This window comes from Mercenaria mercenaria, chromosome 13 (assembly GCF_021730395.1).
Source record: "Mercenaria mercenaria strain notata chromosome 13, MADL_Memer_1, whole genome shotgun sequence".
NCBI classification, from domain to species: domain Eukaryota; kingdom Metazoa; phylum Mollusca; class Bivalvia; order Venerida; family Veneridae; genus Mercenaria; species Mercenaria mercenaria.
The window spans coordinates 72,122,299-72,139,156 of NC_069373.1; the positions used below are offsets into that span (position 1 = coordinate 72,122,299).

The 16,858-nt window shown below is 35.6% G+C and overlaps 1 protein-coding gene across 1 annotated transcript; it reads left to right on the forward strand.

Annotated features, from left to right (window-relative positions):
* Positions 1–477: 477 nt before the first annotated feature.
* On the forward strand, positions 478–16,026 carry LOC128547789 (uncharacterized). Its single transcript, XM_053520979.1, has 3 exons — positions 478–639; positions 3,444–3,642; positions 15,928–16,026. The coding sequence occupies exons 1-3, from the start codon at positions 566–568 to the stop codon at positions 16,024–16,026; spliced, it is 372 nt and encodes a 123-aa protein (XP_053376954.1). The 5' UTR covers positions 478–565.
* Positions 16,027–16,858: the final 832 nt, after the last annotated feature.

Consider the following 16,858-nt stretch of genomic DNA (forward strand, 5'->3'; position numbering starts at 1 on the left):
TTGACCCGAATAATCTTTGTGGATTGACGTCTGACCAGGTCGCTCAAACACGCCACTGCTTTCACTGACATAAATAGGATCGTTCTCAAAGCTGATCGAAATTGTGTCGTATTATTAACACTGTAACAGGTAGATCGTGATCGTTTTCAGTTGTTTCCCTAAAGTCAACAGAACAAAACACTTTATAGTGCACAGGGCTTGTGCCGTTATTAGCAGGTCCATTTACCGATTACCTATTTGTAAACACTTATCGTAGTAAACATTATTAAAACATATACTGAGTTCTTAAAACTACCAGCTTAAAGTATGTAATCTTCGAAAAATGTTAAGGAGGAGGTGGGTTGCATAGTTGCTCCAGCCCCTGCTGTTTTAATCTACGAACTTGTTTAAAACTTTCCGCTTGTTCAATTTGACATTTGGCGGGAAAGTTTGTTTGGTCACATGATCAAGGTAACCATAGGACAAGGTCATGTGATACACAAATTATTGAACTCGTGTGACCTGGCATGGTGCCCCGCGGGTAAATTATCCTAACGCTGAAGATGGATAGAGAGAAGAAATAAGGATGACAGACAATAAATTGAGCAGTTTCCCGCATGTTCTGAAGGAGTATAACCCAGATTACGTTCCTGGGACAACGTGAGTATTTATTAATCAAATTCTATATTTAGAATCGATTGACACATGAAATAATGTCAACAAAAAGCAATTTTAATAATTTAGCTAGGACATGTAGATCTATTGGATTTTCACCTTTTAACATAGTATTTTACCCATGTCATAACAGGTCTGAAGCAGCTTTAAAAGACATAGTCTTTATTCCATGACACTATAATTTAAAATATTATAATGTCTAGATCTAGCTTGAAATTAAAATAAAAATGTCCAGATCTAGATCTAGTCCAAAATATAAGACCTGACATAACTCATGCATATCACTTTATGTCGAAAAAAGCTGTAAAATGTGAGTATTTTGAACGTTGAACTCAAATGACAACTTTTTTCACGTCTAATTATTTGGACTAATCTAGATCTATCTTAATATCTAGGTTCGAAATTGATTAGAATCTACTTGTCAATAATATTTTAGATTTCAAACTTTTATACATTTCTTATATTTACAGAAATTTTATGTTGTCTAGTAAATATAATTGTATTGGATTACAAACATTATCACAAACAGGAGCAGACCTGAAGGACTTTGTATGCACAGGGGTGGGTTAGGTGTGGGTTTGGGGGATCTCCCCCAAGAAAATTTTAAAAGTTAAAGGTTAAATAGAATGATTTGATTTATATCTAGCTCACATTACAGGCCTGGGTCCAGTAATATTCTACTGGGGGCACCAGTTTAGAATGAAGGCGCCACCGGCGACATGCGTAGCGCCAAGTGGATGTAGGTACGGGAGTGGGCCCGCTGCTCTTGTTAAGGGGCTCAGGTTCCCCCTGGAATTTTTTTTAATACAGGTATGAAATGGTGGGCTCTAATGCATTTTTGGGTCTTAATTTTAATGAATGGGAGAGGGTACTCCCCTCTTTTTATGGGGTCAGGGGTGTCTCCTCCGGAATAGTTTGAAATACAGTTATTAGATTGTGACCTCTGGTGCATTTTGGGGTCTAAATTTTAAGGAACATGAGAACTTGAGAAGGTATTATTATTATTATTGTTATTATACCAGATTTATATAGCGCCCTTTTCATGATCAATTTCACGTTCAAAGGTGCTTTACATAGTTCAAATGCAGCCACACAGGGCGCATAATTCATCCTCTACTAGTACAGACACAGAGCGATCTGACCAGAGGGACAGAGTGAGACAAAGCCCCCATGACAGATCAGAAATCAGATACAGGCTTGTCCGGCTAACTTAGCCTAGCTCGTTGCGAATAGACAGCCTGGTTCTTTAACGTGCCCAGTGTATAGCACTGATACACGCAAGGATTGCCTGGGTTCCTGACCAATACACCTCAAGTTGGGTGGGAAACACTGAAAAGCGTTTCTGAAAATTCCCATGTAGCTGCAGGAGATTGAACCCCCGACCTCAGGATTGGAAGGCCAGTGTGCAAACCACTGAGCTATCCGTCTTTTCAGAGTATAGAATAAGGTACTACCTCTTTTTAAAGGGGTCAGGGGAGTTTTCCCCTGAAAAAGATTTAAATGGTGGCCTTGGTGCATTTTTGGGTTTAAGTTTTGAGAAAATATCATTCCTTTGCCAAAATAGTTGGGTGCAATTTTGATGGGTATATTTGATTTCTCAGCCAACTGTGGGGGAGGTGGGGCATGTGCCCCTTAGGGCCATCCCTAGATTCGGGCCTGGCTGTATTAAACGTTTTAAAATGTTGGAGAAATCTACGTTTTTTATGACAAAGCATTGTTACACTCAACAACAACATCTTCAGCTTAGTGATTATTCTATACTCTGAAAAGAATTTAAGAGCAAACTTAACGAAATCACTTCTAGATCTACATGTATTTGTTTACATTCAATTACATTCAACAACTGGTAGTCTAGAGTATTTAAGATGTTAACAGTTTTGAACTGTTTACATAGGGCGTACAAAAAAAGAATTGTTTGTTATCAGTATCCCGACCTACCCTAAATTTTTGGCCCGACCCTAAATGTTTTTATGGCCTTGGAGAATATTTTTTTCAACTTTTTAACAAAAAGTTGCAAAACTCCACTTTTTATGCTTTAAACATGGCCAGTGATGTTAGAAATCAACTTACTGATGTTCTAAAGGCGTAACCCCCTTATTCCCTTATTTGTATTCATTTTTTGACAAATAAATAATTTCCGAAAAGTCTCCCTAAATAATAAAAAAAAATCAAAAAAAAATTTTTTTTTCGACCTACCTACCCTAATTTTTTTTAGCATGTTACCGGAAACAAAGAATTTTCTTTTTTAGGCCTAGTGTCAAACTGTCTGTTTGGCTGATTTATAATGCTAATACTTACCTGGTTGGAAAGTAAGGCATGGACATTGTCCCATGTTAATCATCCAATAGCTCTAGTTTTTGGTTTTTGTCTAGTATCCCTGTTTGATTAAAAACATCATGGTAGGCAGACATTAACATAATGTCTGACATTTTGAAATTTCGCGTAATGCAAACATCATTCGGAACTCGTGATAATCCAATGGTGATGTACCGAAAGGAGTTAACCATGAATGAAAGTATGTAAAACAAACGCTTGAATTATTGATATGTCTCTATATGATAAGTATAACAAAAAAAGGCAGCTTGTTTAATGCTGAGGATTTATTTTTAAAAAGAACTTGGTTGATTTTTCAAAATTTTATGAAATCTATGTCTTTTAGCTTTTTTAATATTTTTGGGTCTATTTTCAAACTGTACGCATGTGCGTACAGGCACCTACGTACAGGCGTAAGCCCAGGCACGCCCCTGACAAACAGTAATGTTAGTTTAAGTGGTGCTCCATTTTTATAGGCCCAAGTCAAAGACACGGCAACATGAATGTAGTCAAGAGAAATCTTTAGGAAGTCTGCAGGACACAAGATCCTTGGAACACAATTCTCACAAACGGTCAGACTATATCTCAGTAGCCAGCGCTCGAAGTAATGCAAGATCAGTTACAACAAGTGGTCAGAAATCTGCTGGGAAAAAGTCCAGGAAGTCGGATGACCAGGTGAGATAGTACTTATATAGTGGTGTGATAGACCTTTGATAATTACATTAAAAGTTGATCATTAAATTATTTCATTTTTGCCTTTAATAGTGCTTTGTCTTCCTGAGCCTCAGTTAAAAAGAAATGTCCTCGATACAAATAAGAAATCACCTTATTTTAATACTGAGAAATTTATTATATCAGAGGCATATAGCTAGGACTTCTAGAATGTCTATGCAAATTACCTTGAGGAGTCAGGGACAGTGCTGTCCTTTAGAGTTATTTAAAACATGTGTGGTGCAATCTGGACACTTTCCACAATAAAATTCCTGTAAATTTTATAAAATTAATTTCCATATAGGTATATATATTACAGAAAAAATATTTTTATATACATTACAATCTTTTCCAAAAGCTGGAAGTATTTAAGGTTCCTCAAAATGGTTTTAAATTTATGGTGATTCTTCTTAATAAATTTTTATGTTGATATTCATGAATGAAAATATTTCAGTTACTTTTATTTTAGACGTTTAAAGAATGGCATTGATATCATTCAACAAATTCACTGTACACAAGAGAACTATAGATCTATGTTTGAACCAAGAAAATGCTTATCTTATCTTAGGAAAATTTCAAGCAAATTAGGCCAGTATTAGACAGTGTACTTTCGTTTTTCATTTTGTGCTAAAATCATATGATTTTGTGACTTGTCATTTTCCCACTGCCATTTCACAAGCCCGATTTATAATACAATGTATTTCTTAAAATCCTTAACAAAAACTATAAACATTGTCAAGATGAGACAAACTAATGGAGTCACACTGCTTTCTGTCAAACATTTCTTGAAATTTTTTATTGGTAATTCACTTAATGGTATGGTTTTTTTCCAGAACACTGTGTTATCTTGCTTGGCATTATAGTAATTAGAAACCTTGCCACACTGGTGCTTGTACACTCTGCGCCCTTATTGTACTACGTCACAAAAACTTAAAATTCGGGAAAAAAACAACAAAACCCATTACAATATTGACATTATTTTATTACTCAAAATAAAAACCAATTATCTCATACAACACTCTTTATTCATCAAGAATATGCATTGATACTTACAACGATAGTTAAACATACGCATGATACATTTTGTAATAATTTAATTAAATTCAGTAAAAGTATATTGACAATATTGGGAGTTGATCGGCCGCTCATGACTCAACAAGGGTCTCACCGTGTAGAGTCGTTAAAAGCACAGCAAAATCCGTCGACCGAGAGGAGAACAGACGCACCAACCCAAGGCTTGCAAAAACAACGCAACTGCGCAATCCATCGAACTTCGAATTGTGAATCCAACCCAGCCCGGGTGTTACCGGGATGCGGTCAAATGCACAACCCCAGCCAATGTAAAGCGAGGCAATATAACACAACGGACCACAAGGCAAAGCAATGCAAGACACTTTGTACTTTGTAACAGGTATCACTCAAACAACGCAAAGTAACGCAAGACACTTTGTACTTTGTAACAGGTGTCACTCAAAGGCAAAGCAACACAAGACACTTTGCACTTTATAACAGGTATCACTCAAATGCAAACACACAACAATTTCAATTGAACGTCGAGCTACCATTCCACCCATTTCGGGTTTCACCGAGAATGAGCGAAACCGCAACACGAGTCAATGAAATGCAAGGCAAGGCAAGGCAAAGTGACACCACTGAGAGCAACGCAACATACGCAACATACGCAACACACGCAACACTAGGAATTGCCAAGTACTAGGGCAAAACCTTTTACTATCCAGTTAACACAAACTGGTAAACATATGATACCCCAAAGTACGCAACTTGAATGCAAACATACAGACACCGTATCCGCTCACCTCACGGCCGACAGAACCTTACCGCCAACATATTATGAGCGACAATATCCATCAAGCCAGTATTATAAATAAACACCTTTTACATATAGTATTATGACTAGATGAAGAAAAACTAATATTAAGGTCTATCAAATGTCACAGTTAAAAAGCCAGTGTCCTACATAATAATTGTTACCACAAATAATAGCAGAATTTTCTTAGTGATATCCAACTGTGATCACAAAGTTTTTAAGTTCACATGAAATAATATTTACGACAGTCAATACTTCCTATAATTATTTTCCTGTCCTTGAATTTCATGTCAATACGACACATTTAACTTAAAAAGTGAAACTTATTCTAATAATTTTATTACTTCACTATTGTCTTCTTGTACATTTAGTTTATATATTTTAATACTAGAAATACGTATATTAATATCAATCAACTATCCCGTGCCTTTTTAAAGAAGTATAAAATCTTTCAAATTATACTGGAGAGTCTTATACAAATATAGTCACGCCCATGCTAAACCGTTTTCTTAAATAACAAAATTTATATACACTGCATCAAAATGTCTCAGTTTTTTCTTCATAACACGGTATGAACATCTCACATTTGGAAGTCCTTGGTCACGTAACAAGATGACATCTAGCCCCGTCATACATTTTGATGGCTGGATGTGTTATCTCCTGCAGTGTTATTGCTCTCCGGTATATCACCTCATCAATTTACTTTGGCACGGTTTAACCCTGCAATTGTAAGTAAAAAGACGGCAGTACCTAACAACTCAGTCGTCAAGACCGGGTGGACAATAACAATTAACTTGAACTAGAACATCAACGTTAGCTATTGTTAAATAGATGGACTTTATGCAAATTTCCTTTACAACTTTGAACCAATTTCATAAAACATTCCACAGATCATGTAAGATCAACATAAATAGATCAGTAAAGTGTATATAAAATACTGACAAAGTATTCTAGCAAGTTGTTAAAACTACAATACTAGCCCGAAATTAAAGATGCAAAACTCTATGTTTCGAAAGTTTCCTATAAATACAGGGTGTGCGGCGGGGGGTAGTTTTGACGTTACCGACGGTGTAGCTAGCAAATGTGAGAGAACTGCACGAGATTATTGGTATTTATATTATATCGACTGGGTACCAGTATCAATAGGAACCAGTTCAGATCAGCCAAGTGTAACAATATCGATGACACGTTTATCTACGAAAACAGACGACAATTTAATAAACTAGCAGACGGTAATTAAGGAGCAACAATTTGAGAAAAAATAAATTAAATTATTTTAATTCTAAAATAATTTCCATAATTATAAAGGTGTTTGAAAAAATTATAGTCACTAGCAAACCGTCTGGTACAAGTGGTCATCATTTTGAAACCTTAAACAAATAAATGTGACAAAGCTGTTCAAAGTTGTTAACATCAGGAGTAGCGTGCATTGATGCTTAAAAGGACATTTCGGGGGTGTCAGAGTAACACCAAACGTGTTACAGCAAGTCCAAAACTTCTATCAGAAAGTTTGTTTTAGGTTTAAAGAAAAATGAAAATGATTTTTTAGCTCACATGTCACAAAGTGACAGTGTGAGCTTTTGTGATCACGCAGCGTCCGTCGTCCGTGCGTGCGTCCGTGCGTAAACTTTTGCTTGTGACCTCTCTAGAGGTCACATTTTTCATGGGATCTTTATGAAAATTGGTCAGAATGTTCATATTAATGATATCTAGGTCAAGTTTGAAACTGGGTCACGTGCGGTCAAAAACTAGGTCAGTAGGTCTAAAAATAGAAAAACCTTGTGACCTCTCTAGAGGCCATATTTTTCACAAGATCTTCATGAAAATTGGTCAGAATGTTCATCTTGATGATATGTAGGTCAAGTTTGAAACTGGGTCACGTGCCATCAAAAACTAGGTCAGTAGGTCAAATAATAGAAAAACCTTGTGACCTCTCTAGAGGCCATATTTTCCATGGGATCTGTATGAAAGTTGGTCTGAATGTTCATCTTGATGATATCTAGGTCAAGTTCGAAACTGGGTCAGCTGCGATCAAAAAATAGGTCATTAGGTCTAAAAATAGAAAAACCTTGTGACCTCTCTAGAGGTCATACTTTTGAATGGATCTTCATTAAAATTGGTCAGAATGTTCACCTTGGTAATATCTAGGTCAAATTCGAAACTGGGTCACGTGCCGTCAATAACTAGGTCAGTAGGTCAAATAATGAAAAAACCTTGTGACCTCTCTAGAGGCCATATTTTTCATGGGACCTGTATGAAGGTTGGTCTGAATGTTTATCTTGATGATATCTAGGCCAAGTTCGAAACTGGGTCAACTGTGGTTAAAAACTGGGTCAGTAGGTCTAAAAATAGAAAAACGTTGTGACCTCTCTAGAAGCCATATTTTTCACAAGATCTTCATGAAAATTGGTCAGAATGTTCACCTTGATGATATCTAGGTCAAGTTCGAAACTGGGTCATGTGCGGTCAAAAACTAGGTCAGTAGGTCAAATAATAGAAAAACCTTGTGACCTCTCTAGAGGCCATATTTTTCATTGGATCTGTATGAAAGTTGGTCTGAATGTTCATCTTGATGATATCTAGATCAGTTTCGAAACTGGGTCAGCTGCGGTCAAAAACTAGGTCATTAGGTCTAGAAATAGAAAAACCTTGTGATCTCTCTAGAGGCCATACTTTTGAACGGATCTTCATGAAAATTGGTCAGAATGTTCACCTTGGTGATATCTAGGTCAGATTTGAAACTGGGTCACGTGCCATCAATAACTAGGTCAGTAGGTCAAATAATGAAAAAACCTTGTGACCTCTCTAGAGGCCATATTTTTCATGGGATCTGTATGAAAGTTGGTCTGAATGTTCATCTTGATGATATCTAGGTCAGTCATCTTTTTACCCTCTGGAAGGACTCTAAATAAGTTTCCGCAATTATTAACCAAACAATAGCACGACGTGTAAAACGCAACTAACGGTCCTAATTGATCAATGTCAAGGTCGTACGGCGGGATCAAAAGTACTTTACTTTACCACCTTCTATCTATCTTATCTACCTGCCTGCCTGCCTCTCTCTCTCTCTCTCTCTCTCTCTCTCTCTCTCTCTCTCTCTCTCTCTCTCTCTCAGACAGGTATTTAGCATTAGTTACATAGTTACATCAGACGAGTGTTTTTGCACACTATTATTGGATTGCAAGGAAAGAATTTCATGTTGAGTCTCCCTCCAGATTCACAGTCAGCCTCTATAGCTCCCTTTAACAATACCTTTTTCATTATATATGAAAACGCCATATTGTTTAACTGATTGATACTTTTTTATCCCTAAAAGCTCCATTTAAATAGAACTAACAATAAAAAATTATCTTCTTAATATGTCAGTCAATCATATGTACCCGTTTATATAATAATTATCGTAGATGGAGAAAAATGTATACGTCCATTGTTTATTTTGTTATATTTGTATCAGATAAAAGATATCACCATATTTCAAGAGTATTTTAGAAACATTTCACCTGTTATCGAAACCTTGCAACTTACTTTTCATTTAAGAAAATCTTTGACATGATTGTGAAAGCAATAAGAAAGCAGACACCACAAAGCTATGACAAATTATACAATGAGTAATGACTTTAGAACAAAACGGGTTTTATCAAGAAACTCTGAATAGAGTTTTGGCTAGCCAACTCTAACCTACGCAAAACACATTGTACATTATCTTTCAATAGAAGGTTAGGTTAAACGAGCCGTCTAAGCAAAGTAATAGGGAAACAGTATCATGTTTTCCTATATAAGGCAGTGGTGAATGTTAAAATGTACTTTACACAGGAGAGATATGGGAATAATTTATTATTCATGTCTGCGGATGTGGAATAGTTTATATATAGTAGCTGTCATTATGTCTAAACTTTGAAAATAGGATATGAGTTAGTAACCGGAAATATTAGTTTCACATTTAAATTGTAATCTTTTGTACTTTAATCATGAATTACATGTATACTGAACACAGCAGCTAACGCATCATTTGTTATTTTGAAAATACATTAAAAGCTACTGAAAATACTTCGTACGCTTAGAACAATATCTGTTGTTAAGAATTTAGCAATGACCTCATATGAATTTACTCATTTTACGACTTCGACATAAACTTTATGTGTACTTTTATTGACTTCAAAATTGGACATTGTAGTGACGTGAAAAAATATATCTTTACGTGAAACTCCAGTATGAATTCTTCACATGTTTGCAAATCATGAGGGCAAGGGATTAGATTTCTTCGAGTTTAACAACAAATTCCCCTCTTACATTCCCAGTTAACTTTACTTTAATATGATACATTTATGATATTGTTCAGTACGAAAATGTAATTCGTGTACCTTTCACAATTTGTTTCTCTTCTGTCCCGTCGCTTAAGCTCTCTTTCATTGCATTCTTAGTCATTCATAGCTGAAGTATTTTACTCACTTTTTATCATTACATTTGTACTTCATCTTTCTTTCAATTTTAACTCTTTCGTCGCTAAATGCATTACATTGCTTCATCGTGACTATTGCGTAGCTAAAAGATTTTACTGCTCAGATTTTATCATTACATTTGTACTTCGTCTTTCTTCGCATTCTTACTCTACCGTAGCTATCAGGCCATTCTTATAGTTACATTTATACATTTCATATTCCTCTGAATTCTCACTCTGCCGTCGCTAAAGAATGTGTATTACTTCATCTTTCTTTGAATTCTCACTCTGCCGTCGCTAAAGAATGTCGCTAAAGAATGTACACTGCTTCATCTTTCTTTGAATTCTCATTCTGCCGTCGCTAAAGATTGTACCTTGCTTCATCTTTCTTTGAATTCTCACTCTGCCGTCGCTAAAGAATGTCGCGAAAGAATGTACACTGCTTCATCTTTCTTTGAATTCTCACTCTGCCGTCGCTAAAGAATGTCGGTAAAGAATGTACACTGCTTCATCTTTCTTTGAATTCTCACTCTGCCGTCGCTAAAGAATGTGTATTACTTCATCTTTCTTTGAATTCTCTCTGCCGTCGCTTAAGAATGTGTATTACTTCCTCTTTCTTTGAATTCTCACTCTGCCGTCGCTAAAGAATGTCGCTAAAGAATGTACACTGCTTCATCTTTCTTTGAATTCTCACTCTGCCGTCGCTAAAGATTGTACCTTGCTTCATCTTTCTTTGAATTCTCACTCTGCCGTCGCTAAAGAATGTCGCTAAAGAATGTACACTGCTTCATATTTCTTGGAATTCTCACTCTGCCGTCGCTAGAGAATGTCGCTAAAGAATGTACACTGCTTCATCTTTCTTGGAATTCTCACTCTGCCGTCGCGAAAGATTGTACGTTGCTTCATCTTTCTTTGAATTCTCAGTCTGTCGTCGCGAAAGAATGTATATTACTTCATCTTTCTTTGTATCCATACACCACCGTACCTAAATAATTTTATTCAGTTTTAATTACATTTGAAGTTCATCTTTCTTGTCGCTAAAGTATATACAGGTTTTACTGAGTTTTACAGATCATTGCCCCTTTAATTGATAAAGCTTAGCTACTGAAGATAATATTCGGCATCGTTTTATTTTCATAATATTAGAAATAGTAAAAAAAAAACTATGTGACAAATGATAGAACTAGCTACGAGTAGAAAACTTCAGTTCTTTACTACGAGTAAAAGATCTGCAGAAAACGTTGTAACCGACAGTTCAACACTCTGTAGTACGTGAATTAAATGTGATTTATTGTGGTTCAAGTTGGTAGAATGAATAAGTACGCTAGAAAGAAAATAAAATTTGTCGGTACTGTCACCTAAACTACACTTGTTCCACACGGAACAAGCTTCACTTCCATTTTATTTTGGAAATGGAAGCTCGTTTTGTGGCTACTTTAATCATATTTTATTTGCTTTTTGCAGATTTACAATAAATAGAACACATACACAACACTAAGAAATAGAGCAAAAACAAGTTGTTGTTATTATTATTTAGCAGATTTTTATAGCGCTCTTCATCCATAAAATAAACGTTCAAAAGCGCTGTACAAAACAGCATTAAAATTAACAGAGGAATAAGTTGACTATACTCATTAATTACACTTGATATCGTGGTGAGCAATAAACAACAATAAAATAACCTCTGTTGCACAGTCTTGCAACAGCTTGCTTTCCAGTGCACAGTTATTTTCCATAGGTCTTATAAAAAAGTGTGTTTTTAATGATCGTTTGAAAACATCCAACGTTTTAGCGTCTCTAATGGTAGCCGGAAGAGCATTCCATAACTTCGGTACAGCTGATAAACGTTCACCGGAAGATTTTGAAGTCTATCCAACGAGGTCTTCGGAACGCCATACAAGAGCGCATTGCAATAATCAAGTGGTGACGTGACAAGATAATTTACTAGCGATTTTGTAGCATCTGTAGATGTGGCCTATTTGACGTATCTCTCCGTATCCTGATCTACAAACTGAGTTAATATGCTTTTCAATGCTCATTTTGGAGTCTAGAAAAGCACCAAGATTCCTTACACACTTAGATGGTTTAATGTTCTCTTCTTCAAATTTCACAGAAATGGATTCAATATATTTTTCGTTTCTTTGAGATTTAAATACAATGACTTCAGTTTTATCGGCATTGATTTTCAGCATATTGCTGTTCATCCAGGATACAATTTCAACGAGACAATTTTCAACATAGCTTAAAGCGTTCTTCTGAAAGACCGGATTTGTTGGTTTGAAAGATAAATAAAGCTGCCCATCGTCGGCGTAAAATGTGATTTAGTCCATGTTTCTTGCATATTGTACCAACTGGTTTAGTGTACATTGTGAAAAATTTTGGTCTGGTTTTGACAATTCACTATCTATGGTCACAGTTTGGTAGCGATCACTCAGATACGAAGTTATCCATTCGAGTGGTTTCCCTGCGATACCAAAGTGGTCGTGGATGAGGTGCAATAGTGTTTTATGGACGTTGGTATCGAAAGCAGCTGATAGGTCAAGCATCACTAATCACTAACATTGTCACATCATTTCACATCATTTTGGTCAAGGGAGTTGAGAATGTCATTTTGAACTTTCAGTAATGCAGTCTCAGTGGAGTGAAATTTTCTGTATGCAGACAGGTGTTCTTCGTGGAGATTGTTCAAGGACAAGTGATTTTCCAAACGAGCATCGACTACCTTTTCAAGTATTTTAGACACGTACGGTAAATTAGAAGCAGGTCTATAGTTCTTCAGAACATTTGCATCTAGATGAGTGGTCTGATCAAGGAACTTTTAAAGGATTTCGGTACATATGATTTCTCTAAGGAATCATTGATTATATTCGTGAGAGATGGTAGCAGTTCTTCTAAGCATTCTTTCAAAAGCCATGTCGGAATTGGATCAAGCTCACACGATTTACTTACAGATTTTGAAATATTTTTTTTTTTCACTTCATTGTGAGACTGGAGTAAATTCAACAAATTTACCTATTTGCGTGTTTGGAATTTCCTCAGTGGTAACCGCACTGGTTTGTAATTCTGTTTCTGGCCTAATTTTATTTTTTATTCCATCAATTTTATCGATGAAGAAATCGCCGAAATTTTGTGCTAGTTCTTTGGAAGAGGAAGGTGTTGGCAGGACGGCCTCCTCGTTTCTACCAAGAAGTTTCTTTGTCACTTTGAATAGCCTTCTGACCGCGTCCGCAGGACTCTATCTTTTCAGAATAGAAGTTACGCCGTGTTTGTTTCAGCAATTTATTCACAGAAGCACAATGATTTCTGTATATCCCATGATCTACTGTCAGATCTGCGTTCAAGTTTTCGTTTCAAATGTTTGGCTTCGTGTAGTTCTTCATTATACCCAGGGTCTGTCGGTCAAAGCACTATTGTTTTTTTTAGCAAAGGAGCGTGCTCGTCAACGAGTCATTTCAAACAGGATCTTTCTTAGCTTACTGTGAGAAAAGAAGTTTATGTTCTTTTATATCATTAATAAATGCTCTCCTCTAAAGAAAACCACGAGAAAGTTGATTGGCTGATAATTAACATTATTTAGCAAAGTACAATGTAAGTGAGCAACCTTTGAAATTTGATTGAATTATGACAAGAAAAGAAAAAAAATAACTTGAAAAGTTTGAAGACCATTACTTTTATGCCATTATTTCGAGAAGGTTTCTGTCACACTTAATTGGCAGAGAACATGTAAAACTTAAAAGTTTTATACTGGACAACTTTATAAGGGTGTGCCATTTTAATATTTTCTATGTATAGATCCCGGAAAATACTGACTTGTTCACAAATTTAACCATTAACGGAAGGCCACTCCGTAATCATCGTTTCAACTAGGAAATTGGTTGTGGTATGTAGTGATTACACGATAACTTATGATTTGTTTGTACTTGCCATGAAATTTTGAGCTAACAAATACACACTAACACACTTCCTCCTCTTTTAGGCTGGAGTTTTGATTCATTCTTAAAAACGTTGCATTATAAGTAGCAACAATTTTATTAAGAAAAAATGCCTATTCGCATTGTGCATAACATACACAGTATAAGAATGAATCCCAAAATGACACAATATTCGTTAAAAAGGACTTTTGCCTCACATTAGATCAACGGCTATCGTTTATCATAATTTTTATCGCTTATTGAAATATCTTTAAGATCAAGATAGTCTATACTAGAGCTCTCTCTAATGCAGTTTTGTAATCACTTTCAAAAACGAGCCTTAATTTCAAATACTTTGAAGTATTTTATGAAAATGACCCGTCGTGTTAAACTTCAGATGACGTATTAATATCAACCTTTTAGAACATTAAGATGTTGGTAAGCAAAGCAATAAGTTAATACATGAACTTCTTTTTCCACAGTAAGCTTAGAAAGATCCTGTCAAAAGCATGATTTTCATAACTTTCAAGACGGAGGAGTGTTGTCACACGCTATATGACTCCCTTCGAATATAGCTCCTCTGGGAGCTGTATTCGGAGCACATATTCATATATAGCTCCTGCAGAGCTATATTTTCCGTATATAGCCCCCTTACTAAAATAAGAGCTATACATGGAATACCTGAAGCTCTGTTCCGCATAAAACTCCTGGGTCTCTATATGCAACACTGACCACGTAGTTGCAACATAGACCACGTAGTTGCTAATTCATTTAATTTCTGAAAAGCAACTTGAAATACAGAACAGTCCGGATCCGCACTATACGTTCAATAATGTGCGTGAAGTTGGCTCGACATTCACATCTATGTAATGAAAAACAAATGCTGAGATGCAGTACCAAGCACGGCAATCGGTATCTAATTATAAGTAGCTGAACAAAAAGAACACAGAGCTAGAATGAATGAAGGCCGAGCTAGAATGCGGAGTTTGGCTATCGGCATTTGCTGTCTTAACCTCGGGGTCATGCTCAGTGTGTCACGACATTGTCTCAAAGGCATTTTTTTTGAAAATGACAAGTATTATGACGCAAAAATTAATAATGATTAATAATTAAGAACTTCTCGCATTCAGTTTATATCGTCTGTGCGATTATTACAGAAGAACAAATAGAACTATGTTACCTTTCTACTTTGCGACATTTTAGCGTGATTTATCATTAAACGTAAGTTATAAATACTATTAAAAGGAACGGAACTGAAAACTGACAGTATATGTTTATTCATATTTAAACTTTTACACTTGGCGATTCAAAACGACACGAACCAACAAACAACGACTAAACATTATCTTCCTTTAAAAAAACATTAAAACATATATCATGTTCAATAATATATTAAAAACAAGTCATGCTTCGTCAGCACTATCTACAGAACCTGAAACTGAAAGTGAAACTAATAAACCGACATTCCTGCGCTCCTAAAATAAATAAAATACTTGGTTAACAGCAAATAGTTGATTTACCTACCGCATACGAAGTCTGCTAATAAAAATACCATTCCCATTTCTGTTCGATTTGTTCAATTTGACTTTTATAATGCTGATCAAATATCAGTTTTAATAATATTGCTTTATAGTGTTTCTTATTTTCCGAGTGATATGTATGGACAACACGATCAAGTTACACACCGGTGGCAAATCAGTAACTACCACTTTAGAAAAAAAAACGTTTGAAATTTCCTTGTTTAATAAAAAGGGGTTTATACTACCTATTATCTTAAGACGTTGCGAAAAAGAGTTGATAATACCCAAATCTCATTCGGAATGGTCTCCACCTACAGTAAAGAGACACAGTTTTATCAAAATTTTGATTATCCGTTTTTTTAAATCAATTTTTAGTTATTGAAATTGCTCTAACAAAATGAAAAAAAAAATAATTTGAAAATAAGAACACTTTTCAACTGTCACGTGAATTCATGGTCAAGGAGAAATTATCGCTGCGGGGAGTTTGATATACCTGTTATCTCATATCTGACTTCATACTGCCTATTATCTTATGATTGACATCGTGAAAAGGATTTATACTACCTGAAGACGTTGGTCGAATTGGCGTTGCCTGTATATGTAAAGAAAGAAGAGAGTCTGATGGTTCAGCAGAAAAAAGCTTACATGTGATGAAATAAATCTTACATTCGCGCATTTCCACAATGAATTTATCAATCTGGTTATAGTAAATAAAAATGATATAATGCAAGGCTCTGTCTATAAAAATATGGCATGACCTCATTTCATTCCAACGGTAACATACATACATGTACTGCTTTTATTGATTTAAACAAGAAAGTACGAATGATTGTCATACTACGTATAGCACTATGTAATAATGTCTTACTAATGGCGTTCAATAATGTTAGTACGACTCTGAGAAAAAAAGATAAAAACAAAATGTAATTATATTACACAACGCGATGACCACCTAAGGAGTTCGGTAAGATGAATTATATGTTGACAAGACTTCTAACAAGTAGAACGACACAGGGCCCGTTATGACCCTCGGCAAGTTCCGTATGATTACGTACTCTAGATGCTGAACTCGTACCTTAGCCTGGGAATCCAGTCTGACAATTTCTAACTTTTATAATACCTGCAAATTGACATTGATAATATCAGAAACTCGACGAATGCCAATTAACACTAATGGGCACAAATTAAGTGATCTATAATGCATAGGTATTTGGTATGATTTCTTCTGACAAAGCACAAATATTATCAACGGCTTCCCAGGCTACTCGTACCTATTTAAAGTCGCATATTGTGAATACGTATAACTTACTGGTTGTCATTACGGATCCAGAACCTTAAGACAGACTGGAACAACTGATACGTATTAGACCTTCCTGGTACAGAACACTGGTAAGTGCGGTAGATCATTAACATACCGTCCATTCCAGCATTTTTTTCAACATTCATGTTGAAAATTTTCGAGTTTTTTCAGTCAATAAAAAGC

Excerpts from the sequence above, each read along its gene's own strand:
- LOC128547789 (XM_053520979.1), top strand. The coding sequence starts at position 566 with ATGACAGACAATAAATTGAGCAGTTTCCCGCATGTTCTGAAGGAGTAT. Across the intron at positions 640-3,443 it reads GATTACGTTCCTGGGACAAC|GCCCAAGTCAAAGACACGGC; the intron begins GTGAGTATTTAT and ends CCATTTTTATAG. Across the intron at positions 3,643-15,927 it reads CCAGGAAGTCGGATGACCAG|GATTTATACTACCTGAAGAC; the intron begins GTGAGATAGTAC and ends CATCGTGAAAAG.